The 21,230-nt window shown below is 42.4% G+C and overlaps 1 protein-coding gene across 1 annotated transcript; it reads left to right on the forward strand.

The window, feature by feature from the left end:
• Positions 1-909: 909 nt before the first annotated feature.
• Positions 910-1,127, forward strand: LOC114234264 (translation machinery-associated protein 7). The gene has a single exon (XM_054725551.1). The coding sequence runs from the start codon at positions 933-935 to the stop codon at positions 1,125-1,127; it is 195 nt and encodes a 64-aa protein (XP_054581526.1). The 5' UTR covers positions 910-932.
• Positions 1,128-21,230: the final 20,103 nt, after the last annotated feature.

The following is a 21,230-nucleotide window of genomic DNA, read 5'->3' on the forward strand; positions in this document are numbered from 1 at the left end:
AGTGAGCTGGTGATAACTCTTATAAATAGGACTAGTAGCCCATTTGCACGAAGATTCGTGCAATAGACTTTCATTCACCTGGCTGCCTGCACCAGTTTTCTGCTGGCACCAGGGACCCAGGCCTTGGCTGTGGCCACCGCCTTCTGCCTTCTTTCAGGGTCGGGGCTTGGCCCTAGGCGGTGGCCTTGGGCTCAGCCGCACCCAACATCCCTGCAAGGGTTTCCTGGTGGGCGTGGTTGGTGGGCATGGCTTGGTTGGTGGGCGTGGCTTGGGCGTAGCAAAGGTGCGGTCAATTTGCATATTTGTCTATTATAAGGTAAGATTGCCATGGCAAAGCAATTGTGGAAGCATAAATTGCTTTATAAACATCAATAGCTGGCCACTAAAGGAAATAACCTCTATCTTTTATTTCTTTGATTAATTTTATTTTTAATTAAATTTACTGGGTGACATTGGTTAATGAGGTTATATAGGACTACAGTGTACATTTCTATGGTACATGGTCTGTATGTTGCATTGTGTGCCCACCACCCAAAGTCAGATCATCTTCCGTTGTTTGTGCCTATGAGTTTCAGTTTTATATCCCACATATGAGTGAAATCATATGGTTCTTAGCTTTCTCTGTCTTTCACTTTGCTTGGGGCAGCATGCAATCCGGCCTGGGAAACTGACTTCTAGAATGACAGAGGAATTGCAGTTTGAAACTCATGCATCGACAGAAGATTTACTTCTCCAGAAAGTCAATGGTTTAACAGCCTGGATTTTCACAACTGCTATAAAGAAGAAAACACTAATATTAATATTGCTATCAATTTGTAGAATCCTTCGAAGTTCACCAAGTGTCATGGAAGTAAAAACTATCAATCAATGGTTCTCACATTAGAAATAAGGGGCTTCCGGGGGCAGGGTCTGGGGCCGGGGCGGCAGGCACCATGGCCGGCCGTGAAGGTGGCAAGAAGAAGCCCCTGAAGCAGCCCAAGAAGCAGGCCGAGGAGATGGACGAGGAGGACAAGGCGTTCAAGCAGAGGCAGAAAGAGGAGCAGAAGAAACTTGAGGAGCTGATAGCGAAGGCTGCAGGGAAGGGGACCCTGGCCACAGGTGGAATTAAGAAATCTGGCAAAAAGTGAACAGTTCCTTATGCCTGGGTCAATGGTGATCCTTAATTCCATTCCTGTTTTAACATATGGATTCCCTATTATCACATCTCTTGCCACCTATAGCTAAAATGAAGTGTTGTCTTGGAGTCTGTTGTACATTTAAGAATAAACTTTTGTAAAAAAAAAATTTTTTTTAAAGAAATAAGTGACATGAAAAATTATAAGGATGGCCAGCTCCAATCATGCCAATGAAGTTAGAATCACTTGGGGTAGGGCTTTGGCACTGGTCTTTTTTTATGAGCATCCCACTGTCCGGCAGAATATCGAGAATGGCAAGCATGATATAGTGGGAAAAGCTGGGGCTATGTCAGTCCTTTATTTACTGGCTGTGTGACGTTGGACTAGAAACTCAGTATGTTTATGTCTTTGTTTCTTTATTTGCAAAATGAGGGTAATAATCTTCTTATCCCTTTTAGGGAAGTTTAAGGCCAAGGAGAGGGCCTCTGAAAGCACTTTGCAAACTATGGTACTCTGATCAAATATCAGCTATGAGGTTATCCTGACCCTACTTCTGACACACAGAGTGTCATGAAAGAAAGCAAAGCAAACCTCACAGCAAGTCTGACAGCTAAAGTAACTAACTGGATGGCTCTTCAAAGCATAATATGATGACCAGCAAAACCCAAATGGTTGCCTCTTTATAGGACCAACAAAGAAAACGAAATTTCAAGAGTGAAACTTGAGGAAGGAGAAGTGAGAAAGAAGATACAGGTAGAAGGAATCCAGAAGACCTCTGTGGTTTTCCAAAAATCCCAGCCCTAGAAAGTGGCATATTTTGTTTCAGTTTAGATGGTGCCTGTGTTTTGAATACTGGATTTATGCTGCTACGTAAGTAAACTGCCTAGCACAGAGTAGATACTTGAATGTAGATACTTAGAACATCGTCTAAAATCTCAGTGTGTAGAAATACTCTCATTATAAGGCTGTATCTTTGTACATGGGCATAATTTGAACCCTACAGATGTAAACAAGTGGAGGAACAAAGGCTATGTTAGCCATGAAGGACATGAGCCCAAAGGTGTGACCACCAATTCTGGATCGTTAAGTCGTTATTAACCAGGATCTTAGGGACTGTCCAGGACACAGGACTATATCTGCCTAAAGCCCTCATTACCCAGCAGACCTAAACCCTCAGCATTTAAATGTAATCTGCTGGGTTCCTGGCAATCACTATATTCTAACTGGCAGTAAAAGAGTCTGTAATTGCTGTGGGACCCTGGGGGAGGCATACAGGAGGAGATGAAATCTGAGCTGAAAGTTGAAGGTGGACAGTACTGAGTCAATGGAACAAGCAGCATGACTAAAGGGAAAACCGCAGACTAATACAGATGAGGCAATATTAATTATAATCTATTTCCAGGTAAGAAGGGCCAGCTGCCAGATTATGTGTATGTACGTGGGGGGTGGGGAGTGAGAGCAGTCTCCGGAGAAATCAATGTAGCAGTGGCATTTTCTCTGCCATACTCCTGAATGTAGATGACTTCCAGTAAAATTGATTGGATATATTTATGTTTTTTAGTGGAGGAAACAGCCTTCTACTGTAAAGGCACAAACTTATCCATTTATTCAATATCTATTCATTCCCTAGTGTTGGGTTGTAGGTGAGTTTGGGGTATTGTTTGTTTGGAGGGGGGTTGTTGTTGTTGTTGTTGTTTTTACCATCTTCTGTACAGTATGTGAGGCTCTGTGCTAAGTATTGAGAACTCCCCTGCCCCCAAGGAGCTTACAATAATCCTGCCATTTTTCAATGAAGGAAAATTGACCAGACAATCTGTGTGACAAATGATGCACCTTCTTGAAGCTGCAGATTTAAAAATTTTGAAGTGGTATAATATTTATAACCACTGCATAGGGTAGTTAATAGAATAATGCATATAAAGCACTCAGCACAGTGCCAGAGACATAATCAGCACTCTATAAATATTAACTATTGTTATTTTGAACCATGTTCTGGCCAGGTCAAAGAAATGGAAGGGATAGGTTATTATCTGGTGTTGAGACCACTGTTAGCACTCAACCAGCAGGCTCTCCCAACCAAATGAACATGCATTTGGCTGGATTCCACAACTCTAACCTTTCAACTTCAGTTTCTAAGTTTCTCCCAAAGAGCTGCATTCACAGAGTTGATGAAATACAACCGGTCAGGCTTACAGTTTAAGCCAACCAATCCCCTGCCATATGCCTGACACATGTGGGTCCACTGCAAACAACTGTGTATGCAAAGAAAAAAGGGAAGAAAATGACAGTTCTTGCCTTTCCAGTAGAAAGGATGGGGTAACCTACAACCCAGACATTGTCATTTACAAGAAGTAAAAGGAACCATTGGACGCTCATGCCAGAGTGTTTCCACTTGGACATCGCAGCTGCGAGCCAGATGGTCACTGTGGGCAGGTCCAGGCTGGGAATCCAAGCATGGCTTGGGATGATGAGGAGGAGCAATTGCAAAACAAAACTTGCTTTCCTTTGGAAAATGTTGCCTCAGCCTGCTAAGGGAATTTACCTCATCAGTAACCACAGTCAAACTGATGGTGATTAATAAGAGACAATGAGGATGAGCCTCCCCCTTCTGATCCTCCAACAAAAGAAGTCTCTGGACTCCATGCCATACTCTTATTTCTGGCATTTGAGCCAGGTGATCAGTAGGATTCAGTCTTAGGTGATTCAAAGACAAGATGATTTTCAGATTCAGTGTCTTTGGGGCTTGGGGATTTGGCTTCCATAAGAGAAAAGTCCTTTTGAGAGATTTGGGCTTTTGCAAGGCTGAAATTTTTGACCTCATCTTGATGATACAGGTTCCTTAGTTTGAGAGCTCCTTCAGGTCAAGGGCCATATCTTAGGAACCTTTGTAGGGCTAGCACTACGTGTTCAGTAAATGGTGTGCATGTGTTGGGGGGTGGACAGGGCATGAGAAAGAGAAACAAAGAAACAAATGAGGGAGAAGGGAAAGAGAGGAAGAAGGCAAAAGGATATGGAAACAAGGAGGAAGGGAGCAAAGCAAAGAAGGCAGCCTAGAGCATGGACCGTGGAAACCAGGTAGGGGTGCAGACCTCTGTATGGATGTAAATATGGGAAAGGCTTAGTTTCTTCCGCAGATGATTAAAGAGAATACTGGACAACTGTACTTCCCAGAAGACACCAGGGCAGATGACCATTGGACAGTGACAGGAACTGGGGAAATGGGGACTGGAGAACAAGAAGAAAATCCTGAATGGCCCTGAGCTTAGTATCTGAATTGACTGAGGTCACCTGAAGGTGACTAGATCAAGTGATCTACAGCAAGGAGAAGAGAAGGTCAGGATGGAAAGACCAATTACAGACAAAATAAAGGGAGCTTTTGTGTACTTCAAGTTTTACATAAGCAAACATGCTGCAGAAAATATTTTCAACTGAATTTGATCAGACAAGTATTTGTGAGAAGCCAGCTATGAGATCTGAAAAGCCAGGTTTTTACCCTGTGCAGGACTTTCTTACTTTGACTTGGGAATTAAGTCAACCAGGACTTAAATCTCAGTGATGAGTTAGACATTCACTCTTCTGAAGGTGGAGTCTAGAAGATATCATCTCTCAAATGCTTTCCAGCTCTAGGAATAAGGATTTTAGGGTTCTTGTAATGTGGTAATACTATATACCTACACAGTACTTTTCAACTACAAGTATAAAATTGGTATCATCATCCCTTTACTATAGAAAGGGGAAAGTGGCGAGCTGAGAGCTTAAACTCTATAGCATCCACTCACAGTTATAGTTTGTGGGCTCAGTTTTGCAGGTTCAGAAACTAGATTATTAACAGTTCACTTAGGGATGAATGGGCTCTAGAAGATGGATTTGTTAACCCTACTCACAAAAGACTAACTTCCAGTGGGTTGGGGATAAGAAATCCCTGGTTTCAGAAGGAGGGACAATTACAGTCACCCCTTTATATTAAAGGGGGATTGGTTCCAGGACCCCCGGGGGATACCAAAATTCCCTCAAGTAATTTGTTGTATAAAATGGCATAGTGTTTGCATATAATCTACACATATCCTCCCATGTATTTTAAACTGTCTCTAGATTACTTATAATACCTAATACAATGTAAATTCTATGTAAAGCATTATAATGCTGTGTTGTTTAGGGAATAAGGATAAGAAAAAAAATATGCACATGTTCAGAAGAGACACACCATTATACGTCTAAGTACACAGTAACAATATAACATTTAAAAATATTTTTGACCTGCAGTTGGTTGAATCCTCAGATTCAGAACCTGCAGATATGGAGGACTGACTGTATCTGCCATGGAAATTCTAGAGTTATCTGGAAAAGACACGGGAATGAGTGTGTTTGTGTGTGTGTGTGTGTGTGTGTGTGTGTGTGTGTGTACGTATGTGTGTTTCTGTGTTTCCCTTTATTTCTCCATTTACTACATAGTGTACTAACTTGACTAAGCACCCTCCTTTGCTTGACAGCAGTGTCTAGAATGGAACCCAAGGTGCCATAGATCCTGCTGTAGATTGTGTATTCATCACTCCACCTTGGATTCCAGATGTAAGGGCTGTATTTTTAACATGGTTCTGCCTTGTGCTGAGAAGGCTATTTCTTTCCATGGGCTAGCTAGCTGCCCAGGTCAGGCTGTGAGAAGGTCCACTTTGCCATCAGTCAGGGTGGCAAGCTGTTGTTTTTGGATCCTTGGTGTGTGCCTGTGAAATGCTGGGGCAAGTAGAGGTCGAGATTTAAGAAGCCTTTCTCTAAGGTGTTTGGAGATGAGACAGACAACCCCTGGGGGTCCTAGATCTATGTGGGCCCAGGAGATGGCAGAGCTGGGCTACCCTGCTCCTTTAGTTATCAGAGGCCCGACGGAGGTGAGAGTGATTTGGTCTGTGGTTTGCATGAACAAGAAATCAGGGCTATGCCTTGCTTTGGAAGAAAACAAACAAACAGAACTGGGATTACAGTGTGTGTGTGTGTGAATGTGGCCAATATGCTTGGAAAATGCTGGTTTAAAATGCTAATGTTACTACTAAAGGAGTAAGCCACTGACAACAGTTTCCAAATGGACTTGACCATACACTGCCAGTTCAAGGAGTATCTACAAGTTCTCATTTTAAGAAAGAGAAACTTAGACCAGGAGGCATTGAATATATTCAAGCAGTGGTTCCATCCAGCTACGGGAGCCTGATCAGTTGCCTTTCTCCTCTCAAGGGACAAAGGGACAGTGCTTAGAAACTAGTGTGCTCCTTCCTTGAAAAGACTGGAGATGTACTGGTATATTTTTACCCCTTGATTCTATGTTATCTACCCTACCAGCTACTGCTCTTCTCTTAATATAATGGTCTCCTGTGGACAATATGATCCAGTGAGTGGCTTATATTTTGTTTCCATCATTGGCATGGAAAATACATATATACATGCTTATGCATGTGTTTACATTCTTTCATGCTGATGTTAGTAGTAATAACAATAAAAATAATTTTAAAAAGTAAACCTACTTATTAGGTATTTATTATTTATTAAACACTACCCTTGGCACTTTGACATGTACTATGTAATCATTCCAATAGTCGTTACTATTAGTTACTATTTTTTCCCATTTTACAGAGGAGAAACTAAGGCTCAGAGAGGTTAAGTTACTCTCCCAAGATGACACAGTTAAGAAGGGATAAATTTGGGAATAATTAGATATGTTTAACTTAGGTACCTGGTAACTAGGATGATATTCAACCTCTGTCTCTTGTTCACCCTGACTGGACCTAGCAAATGGCTAAATGTTATTCATGAATGCATTGGACATACCCACATACTATGATCTAGCCCTTGAGGTTGGAGCAGAGAAGCTTATGAAAGTAAGGGTAAAAGGTGTCCATCATGCTACACAGTACCAACTAGAATTATCTCCTAGAATCATGAAGATGAGGAGGGGGAAGAGAAAGTAGAGACAATGAAGTTGACCAAAAGCATGCCTCTGGAATTAGCCAAACACATGTCAGCTCTTAAGGGACAAGACAAAGCATAAATTAGAAATTGGAGAGCTGGCAAGAAGATGGCTTTCTTTGATGGGTCTCAAGATCTTCATAACTTACTCATCCCCCAAAACAGGAGTAGACCCAAATAGCAGTGATGGTATTTTCTTAACCAAAGTTTGGTAGAAAAATTTTGACAAATACTTTTTCTCTTCTTGGTGAATTAATTTTTGAAACCAATCAGCATCTCCAGACCACTGGAGAAGGTAATGGTAGAAATGCCAGCACTATAAACAAGCGTCTCTATGATATCCAGATGTGTTTTATCCCTTTGCCTCAATATGAAACAGATAGCAAATCATGATCTTGAAAAAATATAGCAGCTGGGCAGAAATGACTGTGTTCATTTTTCCAGATAAACAGAATATATAGTTCATTTGCAAAGAGGATTCAAGAGGTTTTCATAATTTATGAGTTGTATTGAGAATTGGACTTAAAATTTTTAATAGAAAGTTAGCATCCTTTTCCTTCGGTGAGTGACCAAGACAGACCAAAGTCATCTTTATCTGCCTTGCTGAGCCCTCTAGGGTTCACTTAAGGAGGCCCACTTTCACCAAGTGGGATAGAATCCCTGTCATGCGATGTGAGATCACTGTGGAGCAGAACCAGGAAAGACGTGAGCCTGTCGGCCCTCCTGCAGCAATGCAAAACTCATACTCTGCTCCCTTGGCCAGTATACGTTTGTGAATTAGGCCTTGCCATGTCTGGCTAGCATAAGGCAAGAACCCTTTGCTTCTTATGGAAATGGAAAACCAAGGCTTTCCAGGTTTTCTTTCAAACATGGTCTAGGACACAAAAGGATCCCATGCATTAGGCAGTCTTTTCAGCAGAAAAACATTTGGAAAAATGTCAGGATGGAGGCTGTTTTTACTCCAAACTGTATTCCAACACTTGTGGTTAAAGTATGGATTCAGATGGTTCTACTTCAAAATGCACAGGCCTGGCAGAAATCATTTGAATGCAGTTTCTCCCTTTTCTTCCTTTCAAACTTTTCTTCACGCCTTTTGTTCCACTTTCTTTTTCATTTCCTTCTTTCTCCTCTCTCCTGTTTCACTCTTTGCTTTCTTCTGGTCCCTTTATTTTCTTTCCCTTCTTTTCTTCAGTTGCTTTTCTCTTCTTGGCCTTTATTTATTTTCCTTTTGCAGCTATCAATTTCTTCTATTATTTCTTTTCTTTGTTTACTTCTTTCCTTCCATTCTATTGGGTACAGTTTAATTATAAAATGAAGTTAAAATCAGACACAGACAATGCGTTATTTTATTGTGATTATACTAGGTCCATTTAATTGGAAATCTTGGAATTTCAGGACAATCAAAAGAAAATTACGAGCACCTATTTTTTACTTGTTGCAACAAGGAAAATGGATGTATATGCCATTGAGACATGAGCAAGAGAGAAGGAAGTTGTGTCCTTTTCTCTAAATGGGGCCACTATTTGTCCTTTCTTTGTTCATTCCTCATGCCTTTATTTTTTCTCACCTTTATTCTCACATTTTTCTCACTATAATTATTATTCAAAGTGAGTAAAATCATTGCTCTCCCATGTTATAGATTAGAAAACTAAAACCCTGAGGAATTATTTAGCTCAAAGGTAGCATAAATTAGTGACTCTATTCATCCCTTCATGGGACAATAAGATTAATAAATCCTTCCCCCTTCCACTTCAAGGTTATAGTTACACATATACCAACAACTTATCAATGGTCTTTAATTGGAGCAAAAACAACAGTAGAATAATTCTAAAATACCATGAAGCATAGGTATGCATTCATGAATTCACTTAACAGATGTTTATTGCTTGCTTCAATGTGTAACCAGGCATTTAGGTACAGCCATGGGTAAAACTAATCCACTTTTTATTTAGTAGATTATAATCTTAAAGTATGATTTTCTTTTTTATTTGAGAGATATGATGTCATATTGCCTAAAAATATGGCATTTGTAGTCAAGCATATCTGGACTCCAGTGTAGCCTCTTAGTGGTTGTGTGACTTCAGACAATTACTTAACATCCCTAAGCCTTAAGTTCTTTATTTATAAACTAGAAATAATTACTACCTTGAGAAGGGTTAACATTATAAAAATAATGCGCTGATCATGGTGCCGGCACTGTAGATATTACTAAGTTAAAATAAATACAGAACTGGATTGCAAGGATGGGTACATAACTGTAAATTTACTAAAAGTCATTGAATTACACACTTAAAATGGGTAAACTTTATAGTATATAAATGATATCTCAACAAAGCCATACATATTTTTGTCAGGCTTCAAAGAAAATGTGGGTACAGTGAGATAGAAGTTCAGAGGAAGAAGATACCTTCTCCAGAAGGCAGAAGGACGGAGAGACAGGCAGGGGGAGTTGTCAAGAGATTCTTTAACAAGGGAAGAGTTCTGCAAGTAGACATCAATTCACCAGGTAAAGGGAGGCATTTTAATCAAAACGTGATAATTTCGGATATAATTTGTGAGATAGTGAATAATAAGAAATGCTGTTGAGTCAAAGGTTCACATCTGTTGAGAAATTCAATGCCAAAGCACATTAGAGTAACAAGGACCTGAGCAGCAAAGGGAGCAGCAAGGGGAGGGTCATGTAAGGGATCCTGGGATGGAGCTGGGGAAAATAGATGAATGTGCTGACTGACTACTGAAAGGCATGCAGAAGAAGAAATCAAAATGACTAAGGTTTTGAGCTTAGATGTTAAATGTTAGGATTGCATTTGAGTCACTGATGACAGATATGAATGGGACTCAGTGGGGATGCTTAGCAAGTTGTTGAAGGAAGAATCTGAAACTCTTGACCAGAGATGGTGATTCCTGTGAAAAAAAAAAAGAGTGCTAGTCGAGTTCTGAGCTGCAAATTAGACCTTAAATTTATGTTGAGTTCTAACTCCCTGCTGCCTTGCCTGAGTCTCCTATGTGATGTGTATATTATTTAAATTGCCCACATGAGGATGTCTTTTTCTGACGAGGATATCTAAAGCTTTTGTCAATTTTTTAAAGAAATCTGTGACCCCATAAATGGTTAAGAACCACTGGGGACTCACCAATGTTACTTGAATGGAAGAAACCAGAGTTTTTTGAACTGGTCATTGTCTTCTATCCAAAGGCCTAGCTCAGATGAAAGGATAGAAACGCACTTTGGCCCCATTGTTGGTCCATGGCATCCCTCTCCACTTCCATATTTATATTTCAGCCTCACTGTTCTGCTCCAGGTTCCACAGAATTTGTTTGGTTATGATCCAAAGGAAAATATATTTTTAAATGGTCTGCTAGTTTATATTTAATTATGATGATGAAATACCTTCAAAAGCATTTCTGCGCTGGAACATCTCTATTAACTGCGCTGACACATCTAAGACCAGCTTTTGAGGGTAAAGCATGCATGTGAAATCCAGGATGTCATCTGAAGTGGGCAGATGGAAAGGTTTTTATTTTCTTTAATTACATCCAGGCAGTCATTATTCTAGTCATTAGCATGGGCTTGTAAGACAAGTTAGTGAAGAAAATTTAATACATTGTTTTACCAACGAGAGCCCAAATAGAAAAGTTGCAAAATAGATCAGATGCTTTTTGTTAACACCACTCATTTCCGCGCAGTTTTGCTTTTTCCTTGAAAAGATATTAAAGCTAAAATGTTGCTGTGTGTAAAAGTGTTTTAATTAGGCTGTGTGCTATAAAGCATGCTTCAGTGAGGTAAACACAGATGTTGGGGGAGAGAAGCCCACCCAGTTTTACTGCTTTTTTAGCAATCGTGCTATTCTGTGCTTGGAAACCATAGAATTGAGGCCAGCTGGAAGAACTCAGCCCTCCAAGTGGTTGGGTAAAAGGAGAGGGCATCTCCTCGCTTCATAGGAGCCTATCTCCACACCCTGGGGAACCAGTTACATTTGCATTCAGTAAAAGATTCCAGACTCTCTTGGCTGTTGCTGTATATGCTCATGGGAGTTGAAAGCAACCTGCAGAGGAAGACCAGGAGAGAGGTCTCAGGATAGAAGGGTCCCAGGCCAAGGGAACCAAGGGCTGTGCTTGTGCTAGGCACTCAGAGGCAGCCTGCCTGGGTCCAAGAGAAGCAAGTGATGGTCAGAGTCACAAGATAAAACAATAAAGTCTTAGGGATGAGAAAGGGATGGCTTTAGGAGGATAAACAGCAAAACTCACTGCTGGAAGGAGAGAAGTCAGATGGGAGCAGGGACAGGCGATGGTTTAAGAAACGTGGATGAGAACAAAGATGGAAATGTGCAATAGTATATGCTGTGGCTTCCCTGTGTTTGGGCTCAGAGGTGGTGGAGTGGTAGAAGTGGAATAACCTGTAAAGTGTGTGTGCTTAACTACTCCACTTTCTGTGGTGTCAGAAAACTTTCTTTACTTCATGTCTAAAGTGCTCTGGAAAACTTACCGTGGACCAAGGCAGTATATTTTGTCTTTGGGCAACTCCAGCTTCTAGAAAGTCATCCCTGTTATTAAGCTGAAATTTACATCCCAATAGGAGATAGTAACCAGGCCAGCCTCAAGTTTGCTGGCAAACCAGGGAGGTGCAGATTCCTTCCATGACCTCTAGAGCCCACTGCCTCTGCCTCTCAGAAATAAGTGGTGATGACAGACATTAGTCAAGTGGTTTTCAAACAAAATGTATTTGATTCTCAAGTTACTAAAAGACTTCAGAGGCTTCACAGGGTGGTTCCATGGATCTGTGGGGTTTGAGCCCCAAGGCCTAAAGTTTCGATGTTATGTAATTATTTAGGCTTGTTAGCTGAGTGACATGCTTCCACTCTCAGATTTGTTTTCCGGTTCAAGATTTCCAAGCCTGGGGATAGGCACCAAATATTTATCCCCGTGCAACAATATGTCATCCTATATCTCATTCAAAAAGGAACATTGACTAATACCGTATGATTTCACTTATATGTGAAATCTTAAGAATATTATAAATCTAAAGAACAAACAAAACAGAAATATACTCATAGATGCAGAGAACAGAATGATGGTTGCCAGAGGGGGGGTGCGGTGGGAGGACTGAGTAAAAAAGGTGAAGGGAATGAGAAGTACAAGTAGTAGTTACAAAAGAGTCACAGGATGTAAAGCACAGCATAGGCAATATAGTCAACAATATCATCATAACTATGTATGGCACCAGGTGGGTTCTGAAAGTATCAGGCAAACAGTTTGTACAGAATATTATTGTCTCATCACTGAGCTGTACACCTGAAACTAATACAAAATAATATTGAATGTAAATATGTGATTGATTAAATTTTTAAAAAACAATAAAAAATTGTTGTGATTTAAAATGTAATAGATAAATAAAGGGAATATTGAGTCTTATGTAATCAATCAATCAATACACATTCTCAAATTTGGTAGCCAGACTGCTGTTTAGGGGTTTTGTGATTTTACACCTGGATCCCTAAGAGGTGAGTATGAGCTATTCTGTGGAATATATAGAAGAGGGCTCCCATCTCCACACTTGCCTATATTTTCTACCACCAATCTCACTTCTTCCCCATGAAGATACAGAATCCTTAATCCTGCTACTAGATGGCAGGCCTTCAGATATTTCAGAGCTATTATGCGAGCTCCAAGCCTTTCTGTCCTAAGTAAATGCCTCAAGAGCATTGAACCAGTCTTTGCATAACATGCTTTCCAGGTCCATCACCAACCTTAGTCCTCTCTTCTGAATGAGCTCCTGGTTATCCCTACATCTCTGGAGATGGTAGTGGCAGAACTAAATATAACATGATTTCTCACCCATCCAGGAGACTCTCACCCTGTGTTCTAGAGACGATGATTCTGCTTTTATGGCTTAAGCCTACATTACCCATACCATAATAAACCTCCCTCTCTTGCCTTGGTACTCTCATTTTAGAGACTATCTTCTTACCATGCCCATGGATAACAATTTATTGCTAAGTAGTTACTAAATGCTGGCCATGCAATGGGGGCATAGAGGCTAATTGGAGACATGGAGACTCGTGTGTTCAAATGTATTTAATTATACCCCACAGCCAGCTATTACCCAAGTCAGGGGAGCTAAGGCAACTCACAGAAGAGAGATACTACATATGTGAGAATAAGTAAGTGATCATTCTAGAAGGAACATGGCACTTGGCAATTGAATTGCTGGTTAGAGAAAAGCCATACACACACACAAAAAGTCATTTCACAAATACTTATTTCTTTGAGAGAGAGAGAGGGAGAGAGAGAGGAAAAAAACACATTGATGTTAGAGAGAAACATCAATCAGTTGCATCCCATATGCACTATGACCTGGATCATGCCTGCAACCTGGGTATGTGCCCTGACCAGGAATCAAACCCACAACCCTTTGGTGCCTGGGACGATGCTCCAACCAACTGAGCCTACTGGCCAGGGCCACCAGTATTTATTTTTACACTTATTATGTGCTAAGAACAAAAAGGGGAAATTAATTGAATTAGAACTCATAGAATGTTCTGATGTAGTCCACTTTCCAAAAGCATCTAGGATTCCCCAAGTGAACAAATTGTTAGCAAAACAGGCCTTCTGAAAAGCAGATGAAGATGACAAAATCAGTTAACACTTCCTTTGCAGTAGTCCACTGAGAAGACAAAAGATACATGAGAACGGGACATCTCACCTGTCTCCAAATATGATTGAATTTCACTCAGCTCAGATGCTTTTAATGTGGATACATTTGATGGCTTATGAGATCAAGTCAGTGACATTATGCCTGGGGTGAAATAAAAAACTGTTGCTTACTCAGAGGATGGTGATTACGCATGGGTTCATCATGAAAAAGGCCACCCATTCCAGGGATCCAGGCATAGTCTCCTCCTCACTGTAACCCTCCAAGGTTAGAAACCTAAGTCCAAAGGCACCAAAAGCCCACTACAGTTCTATCAGAAAATGACAGAACTGAGTAGGACTTCGGAAAATATCTAGTGCCCAACATAGTGAAGGGCTTCTTTTATTTTAGTCTCATGTACATTCTTGGCATTTAAAAGACTCCAATAGGATAATGTCACTTCTTATAGATTACTAGAAGCCCGGTGCACGAAATTCGCGCACGGCGGGGGGTTGTCCCTCAGTCCAGCCTGTACCCTCTCCAATCTGGGACTCCTGGAGGGATGTCCGACTGCCCGTTTAGGCCCGATCCTGGTGGGATCGGGCCTAAACGGGCAGTCGGACATCCCTCTCACAATCCAGAACTGCTGGCTCCCAACTGCTTGCCTGCCTGCCTTCCTGATTGCCCCAACCGCTTCTGCCTGCCAGTCTGATCACCCCCTAACCACTCTGCTGCCAGCCTGGTTGATGCTTAACTGCCCCCCCTGCCAGCCTGTTTGCCCCCAACTTCCCTCCTCTGCCAGCCTGGTCACCCCTAACTGCCCTCTCCTACAGGGTTGATCACCTCCAACTGCCCTCCCTTGCAAGCCTGGTACCTCATAACTGCCCTCCCTTGCAGGCCAGGTGCCTCCCAACTGCCCTCTCCTGCTGGCCATCTTGTGGTGGCCATCTTGTGTCCACATGGGGGCAGGATCTTTGACCACATGGGGGCAGCTATATTGTGTGTTGCAGTGATAGTCAATCTGCATATTACTCTTTTATTAGATAGGATAGAGGCCTGGTGCACCGGTGCGGGCCAGCTGGTTTGCCCTGAAGGGTGTCCCTGATCAGGATGGGGTTCCATTGGGGCATGGGGCGGCCTGAGAGAGGGGCCTGTGGTGGTTTGCAGGCCAGCCACACACCCTGGCGACCCAAGAGAAGGCCCTGGTATATGGAATTTGTTTTCCTTCTACAATTGAAACTTTGTAGCCTGGAGCAGAGCCAAGCCTGCTGTTCCCTCCAGTGTGGCAGCCATTTCTGTGGCAGTTAATTCACCTTCTACAATTGAAACTTTGTAGCTTTAAGCGGGTGAGCCCGGCCAGGGTGTGCGGAAAGCTTTGCTTCCCCTGTTGCCACCGGCAACTCTGGCCTGCTCTCTCAAGCTCCATTCTGCAGCCATTTGTTTGAATTTGTTTACCTTCTATAATTGAAACTTTGTAGCTTGAGTGGAGGCTTAGGCCTGCAAGGGCTATGGAAAGCTTGGCTTGCTCTGTTACCTGGGAAACCTTGCTCTCTGTGGCTGTAGCCATCTTGGTTTGGGTTAATTTGCATACTTGCCCTGATTGGCTAGTGGGCATGGCTTGGCTGGTGGGCGTGGCTTATGTAGCAGAGTGATGGTTAATTTGCATATTACCATTTTATTAGAGAGGATGTTGCAATAAATTCTAATCCTGCATATAGGCTTGGTGAGAATGCCTGCCTTGAGCATAGTAGTAGTGAGTGGTATAAGGAGTGCCATGTATTTGAAATCTAGGCATTTGCCCTCATTATGCTAATGGATAAATTTGTACCAAAGGGGCAAAGCCTCATCTACGATTACACAGCTGGTACAACACATTCCCAACACGAGGGTCAATAATTCCTTTTCTCTTGATGTATCATCCTATTTCACTTCAATCTCTGTCTTGAAACAATTAAGCATATTAAATGTACCTAGACTCCAAGTCAGAAGATGTTGAATTTGGCCTTGTCTTTGTTAACCCACGAGAATTTCTTACAGTATTAAATCCCCAGCACTGGAAGAGACCATACTGGTACAGATTAGTCTAATCAAGTGCCCTCTTTTAACAGATGAGAAAATAAAGGTCCAGAGAGGTTACAGCGAGTTGGTGGCAGAACAGAGATTAGAACAGGCCAATGCTCTAAAGTTCCCAGGACCCTTTGGTCTGCAGGCCAATGCTCTAAAGTTCCATTCCTTACTATTCTCTCACAGTTTCTTTACTAGTATTCACGTGTGAAATTCATTTATGAAATAAGCACTTGTTGAATAACCACTATGTGGTAGACATTAGGCTATAGTCAGGTGTGGTATGAAGCTAAGCAATGGTCTAGTGGAGGAACTGGTCATGCAAACAATTTTCTTAGAGTTTGATGAGGGCCGATAAATTTTTCTAAAGTGCTACTTAAAGAGGCACTTGACTCTACCTGAGTCATAGCAACCTTCATAGATGAGGTGAGTGTTTCAGTGAGTCTTCAAATATGAATTTTGCAAAAAATACAGAGCAAATAGTACAACATAGAAAAATTCAGGGAGATATTAAGGGGCATGAGATGTCTCAGCAACCACAAGTCTTTTGGAAACTAAGTAGAGGTATACAAGGACCTGAGCAAAGACCTTAGGCATCATACTAACAGGTTTGGATTTGACCTAGTAGGCATGGAGAGTTAGTAGCATGTCAGAAGAAGGGGAGTGGCAAGACCAATCCCATGCTTTGAATAGATCATGACAATATTGTGAAGAGGAGAATCAAAAGTTTAGGAGACCATCTAGGATATAATTGCAAGGGTCTGTATGAGAGAAAAATGACAGTATAGATTAAGCTGATAATACTGAAAATAGTATAAGAAACTGGCTGGGGAACCATTGCAGAGGTAGAATCAAAGGTTTAAGTTTATATTGGATATACTAGTAGGTATTGAGGAAGAGGAAAACCCAAGAAATAAAAATAACGTATCTGCCTACACTATATGGTAGTAAAAATGAGCTAAGATTATGAATAAAAAAGTAAAGCTTTTTACATATGTAACGTATTTTTATTATCACAAGATCTTATTACCAAACACTTTCAGTTTACTCTTTAGCATGAAGAAATGGGTTAAATGTATTGTGGACAGAGTAAACCTTGACAAAGAAAAGAGTGCAACATACAGTTTTGAATTTATCGATTTAGTCCTCCAACCATCATCAACACCATTACAGACTAGGCATTGCAGAGCAGGAGGGACAGAGATGAATCAACCACACTCCCTGTGAAAGGATCAAAGAGGTTATTGTTTGAAATTTTTTTTTTAATCCTCACCAGAAGATGTTTTTCCATTGACCTTTTAGAGAGAGTGGAAGAGAGAGAGAGAAAGACAGAGAGAAACATCAATATGGGAGAAACACATAGATTGGTTGCCTCCTGCAAAGTCCGGGCCAGGGGCCTGACTGGGAGGAGCCTGCAACTTAGGTATATGCCCTTGACAGGAATCGAACCCGGGACCCTTTGGTCCGCAAGCCAGCGCTCTATCCACTGAGCCAAACAGACTAGGGCTATTGTTAGAATTTTCAAAATGAAACTCACCTACCTTGGTAAAGAGACACCCTCTTAGAGCTACTCCAACAACTTATGCAACAGACCTTAAACAGAACTTCCCTAGGTGAGTGGCAAAAATGTTAAAATGTGTGAATCTGACTTAGCTACTACAAGCTGCCAAACTGAACAGTCTGATAATTAGTAAAACATCTGTAATAGGATTAGCATCTCAGAAACAGAAATGGTTGCTGCTTTCTCGGCCAGAGAAAGTGGGCGGGGACATTGAGAAGGAAGGGAGCGGGGAATCTGGACATGGACTTCACTTTAGCCCAGCTGTTTCCCATTTGAAGGAAGGATAAAGAGTAGATAGACACTGAGTCAGTGGGAAAGCATCAAGACAAAAGTGAAAAGGAACATGCTATCAAATCACACTGACCCTAAGTTGACTCAAGTGCATACCACTGGCATGTGGTGAGCAAAGCTTCCCTTCTCTCCACAGTACTGAGAACTAGCTTTCCTTGCCAGAAGATGTCCCAGTAAAAATATTTATATGAAAACAACACAAAGGCAATGTTAAGAGCACTGCTGACCTCCTACAGTTTGAACTCATCTCTCCACAGCAGCAAGAACTTAGAAAATCTCCCTCTCTCTGTGACTGATGCAAGACTCGGTTACATGAGGTGGTTTGAGCACTTCCTTCTGGCTTTGAGCCTTCGTGGTTGGAAGGAGCATGTCAGAAGCACCCATGGATTGTAGAAATCCTTCTATGGAAGGGAAGTGGAAGGAGAGGAAGGCTGGGCAAGTTCGGCAAGATTCAGGCTCTAGCTCTCTTACGGGGAGGGGAAACTGGCCAGATGCAATCATTCGTTCAACCAACCAAATGGCAAATAGTTATTGAGCACATGCAATGTACAAGGTGAATGTGCTCAATGCAGGAGATAGCGTGTTGAAAGGGACAGACAGGGTCCCTGCCCTTATAGACCTCATGATCCAGGGAGAACCAAAGACATGAAAAATAACAAGCTGTGGACTACCCATTTTCTCATGGGACTTTCTTAGATGTTCTAACTTTGACCCCAAAATGTATATACACTTTAACAGCTGATGGCTCAATTTTGAAAATGAAATGTATTTTCATGAACACTGCCTTTATAATTATTTAAGGTGTGTGTATACATTTTGGGGGCACCCTATATCTATTTAATCATCAGGAAAATCCTATGGGGGTGAAACAATAATCTCTGTTTTATATATGAGTAAACTGAGAGGCAGAGTGGTTAAGTAACTTTCCCCAGGTAGCTTCCTATATGTGGAAAAGGGACTAGATCCATCCTAGGTGGCCGCAGGGAGCCAAGCTAAAATCAATGGGTAGAAATTACTAGAAAGGAGTCCTGGAACAGGAACTCTCTAGAAGCCTGAGCTAGTTTTCCAACAATGCCGGGAGCTACCATGCAAAAGAGTGAGGTTCATCAAAAAGCAATCATGAGCACAACGTGGATGCCTCTGGGAGAAAGAGGCAGGGTTCTCTGATCTGGTAGAGACAGGATTAGGGGGAGGCTGAAGCTGTCTAGGTTTCCTTTTAATGAAGAAAGAGGCAATACCAACACACATATATTTTTTACTCTTGTCATTTTAATGTCAATGAGGGAGAAGAAAAGATACCTATCTACACTAATAAAAGAGAAACATGTAAATTACCATCACTCCACTATGCTACCAGCCAATCAGAGTAAGTATGCAAATTAACCTGAAAACATGGCTGCAGCCCTGCCGTCCTGCCACTCCAGGCCTGTGGGGGTTGGAGAAGTTGGGCGCCAGTGCCTGAAGCTGGCTGCAGCCCGGGAGATGAAGAAGCTGCCTGCCCTGTGATCCCAGGCCGCAGACAGCAGCAGAAGCCTCACATCCACCTGCCCCACGTCATGGGGGAGACAGAGAAACCAGGCCCCAGTGCCTGAGGCTGGCTGCAGCCCAGGAGACAAAGAAGCCACCTGCCCAGTGATCCCAGGCCATAGCCAGCCAGAGAAGTTGCCCACACTGCATCCCAGGGAAGATGGAGAAGCTGCCCACCTGTGGTCCAGGTGCCAGCACCTGCGGCTGGCTACAGCCTGGTAGATGGAGAAGCCGCCCTACCCTACCCCGCAGTCCTGGGCACCAGTACCTACAGCTAGCTGTGACCTGGGAGACAGAGAAGCCGTCCACCTCGCGGTCCCAGGTGCCAGCACTTGCGGCTGCAGCGCAGGCAAAGTCACCTGCCCATGATCCCCTGCAGCAGCAGCCAGCCTGGGCGCCTATGGCTGACCAGAGGGAGGGAAGCCCGGATCCCGGGTGCCTGTGGTCGACTAGAGGAGGGAATCCTGGGTCCTGGATGTGGGGCCGAGGCAGAGGTGGTTAGGGGCAATAAAGCCAGCAGGGGAGCAGTTAGGGGCAATCAAGCAGGCAGGTGAGCAGTTAGGAGCCAGCAGTTCTGGATTGTGAGAGGGATGTCCGACTGCCGGTTATCCCCTGAGGGGTCCCAGATTGGAGAGGGTCCAGGCCGGGCTGAGGGACACCCTCCCCGCTGCCCCGTGCACAAATTTCGTGCACCGGGCCACTAGTAAAATAATAACAGTAAATTAGTAATATCGTAAGAACCAAAGCATGGAGGCATGGAACAGAATGATATACCTTGATGTAGGGTTGGGAGGACGAGAAGAGATAAACCAAAGAATATATGCATAGCCATGGACACAGGCAATAGGGTAGTGAAGACCTGGGGAGGGGCTCGGAGGAGGAAGGTAAAGAGAGGGGAAATGGAAGACATCTGTAATACTATCAACAATAAAAAATATATTTTAAAAAAAGTTTAGTAATAACTGCTGGTATTCAGCTTTTTCCAAATAGCTTTATACATATTATTTAATCTTCACAGATATGAAGGCAGTTATATAACTATGAGGTAGTTATTGTCATCTTCCCCAATTGCAGAAGAGAAACTGGGCCTGACAGAGGTCAAGCTCAGAGACCTGCCTCAGGGCTCCCTGGTAGGAAATGTCAGCAGCGGAGAGCCTGCTGCTGGAGCCAATGTCCCTGCTTGCTCTCATCTGCTGCCTCAATCACTCGGCATTGGCCCACGGCTGTAAACTCAAAACCTTTAGAGCCTGCACTCTTGGGAAAGAGAGTCATGTGTGAAGATAGCAAACAGGTCACTCTGACAGACAAAGCTGCATTTTAAAGAGCTTGAATGTTATTTTCTGTGCAAATTCCCTGAAAATCCTTTTTTCATGAGTCTCGTATTTTTCCATTGTATTTAATCATCTCCAGGCTGTGTGTTGCCATTTCAAATGTTTTGAAAAGCATTTTTTTTAGTTCTATTCTATTCCATTCTTTTTTTTTTTAATCTTTATTGTTGAAAGTATTACCTATGTCCCCTTTTCCCCTCCATTGACCTCTTCTAGCCCGCCCCCCACCCCTCCCAGGCCTTCACCACCCTATTGTCGGTGTCCATAGGTTATACATACATGGTACACATTCTTTGGTTGATCTCTTCCCACCTACCCCTGCCTTCCCTCTGAGGTGCAGCAGTCTGTTGCATGGTTTTACGTCTCTGGGTCTATTTTGTTCATCAGTTTATTTTGTGCATTAGATTCCACATAAGAGAAAGATCATATGAAAAGCATTTTTTGCAGGTTACTTCCAAGGGGAAAAAAAATTTGTCAAAAGACAGACCGTTTTGTTCTTCCCACTCAGGATGAAAATGACTTCGGAGAAGACCGAGGTGATTGAAATAGGGAAAAAGATGTTTGTACAACAAAGGGCACCATACTGGTAATAAGTTAGGTGACGTTGGGACAGTCCAGTCTGAGGGAAATAAAGAAAAAAAATGGAGAGGAACTTCTGCATTCTGAAGGCTCAGGCACCAAGAAGCAAGTGACCAGATAGCCCAAAACTTCATCCGTGCACAATCACAGCTGCAGGAAAGCCCAGGGTGATGGTAAAAGCT

Source organism: Eptesicus fuscus, chromosome 13 (assembly GCF_027574615.1).
Source record: "Eptesicus fuscus isolate TK198812 chromosome 13, DD_ASM_mEF_20220401, whole genome shotgun sequence".
Taxonomy (NCBI): Eukaryota; Metazoa; Chordata; class Mammalia; order Chiroptera; family Vespertilionidae; genus Eptesicus; species Eptesicus fuscus.

Coding starts and splice junctions, on each gene's coding strand:
- LOC114234264 (XM_054725551.1), top strand. CDS start 933: ATGGCCGGCCGTGAAGGTGGCAAGAAGAAGCCCCTGAAGCAGCCCAAG.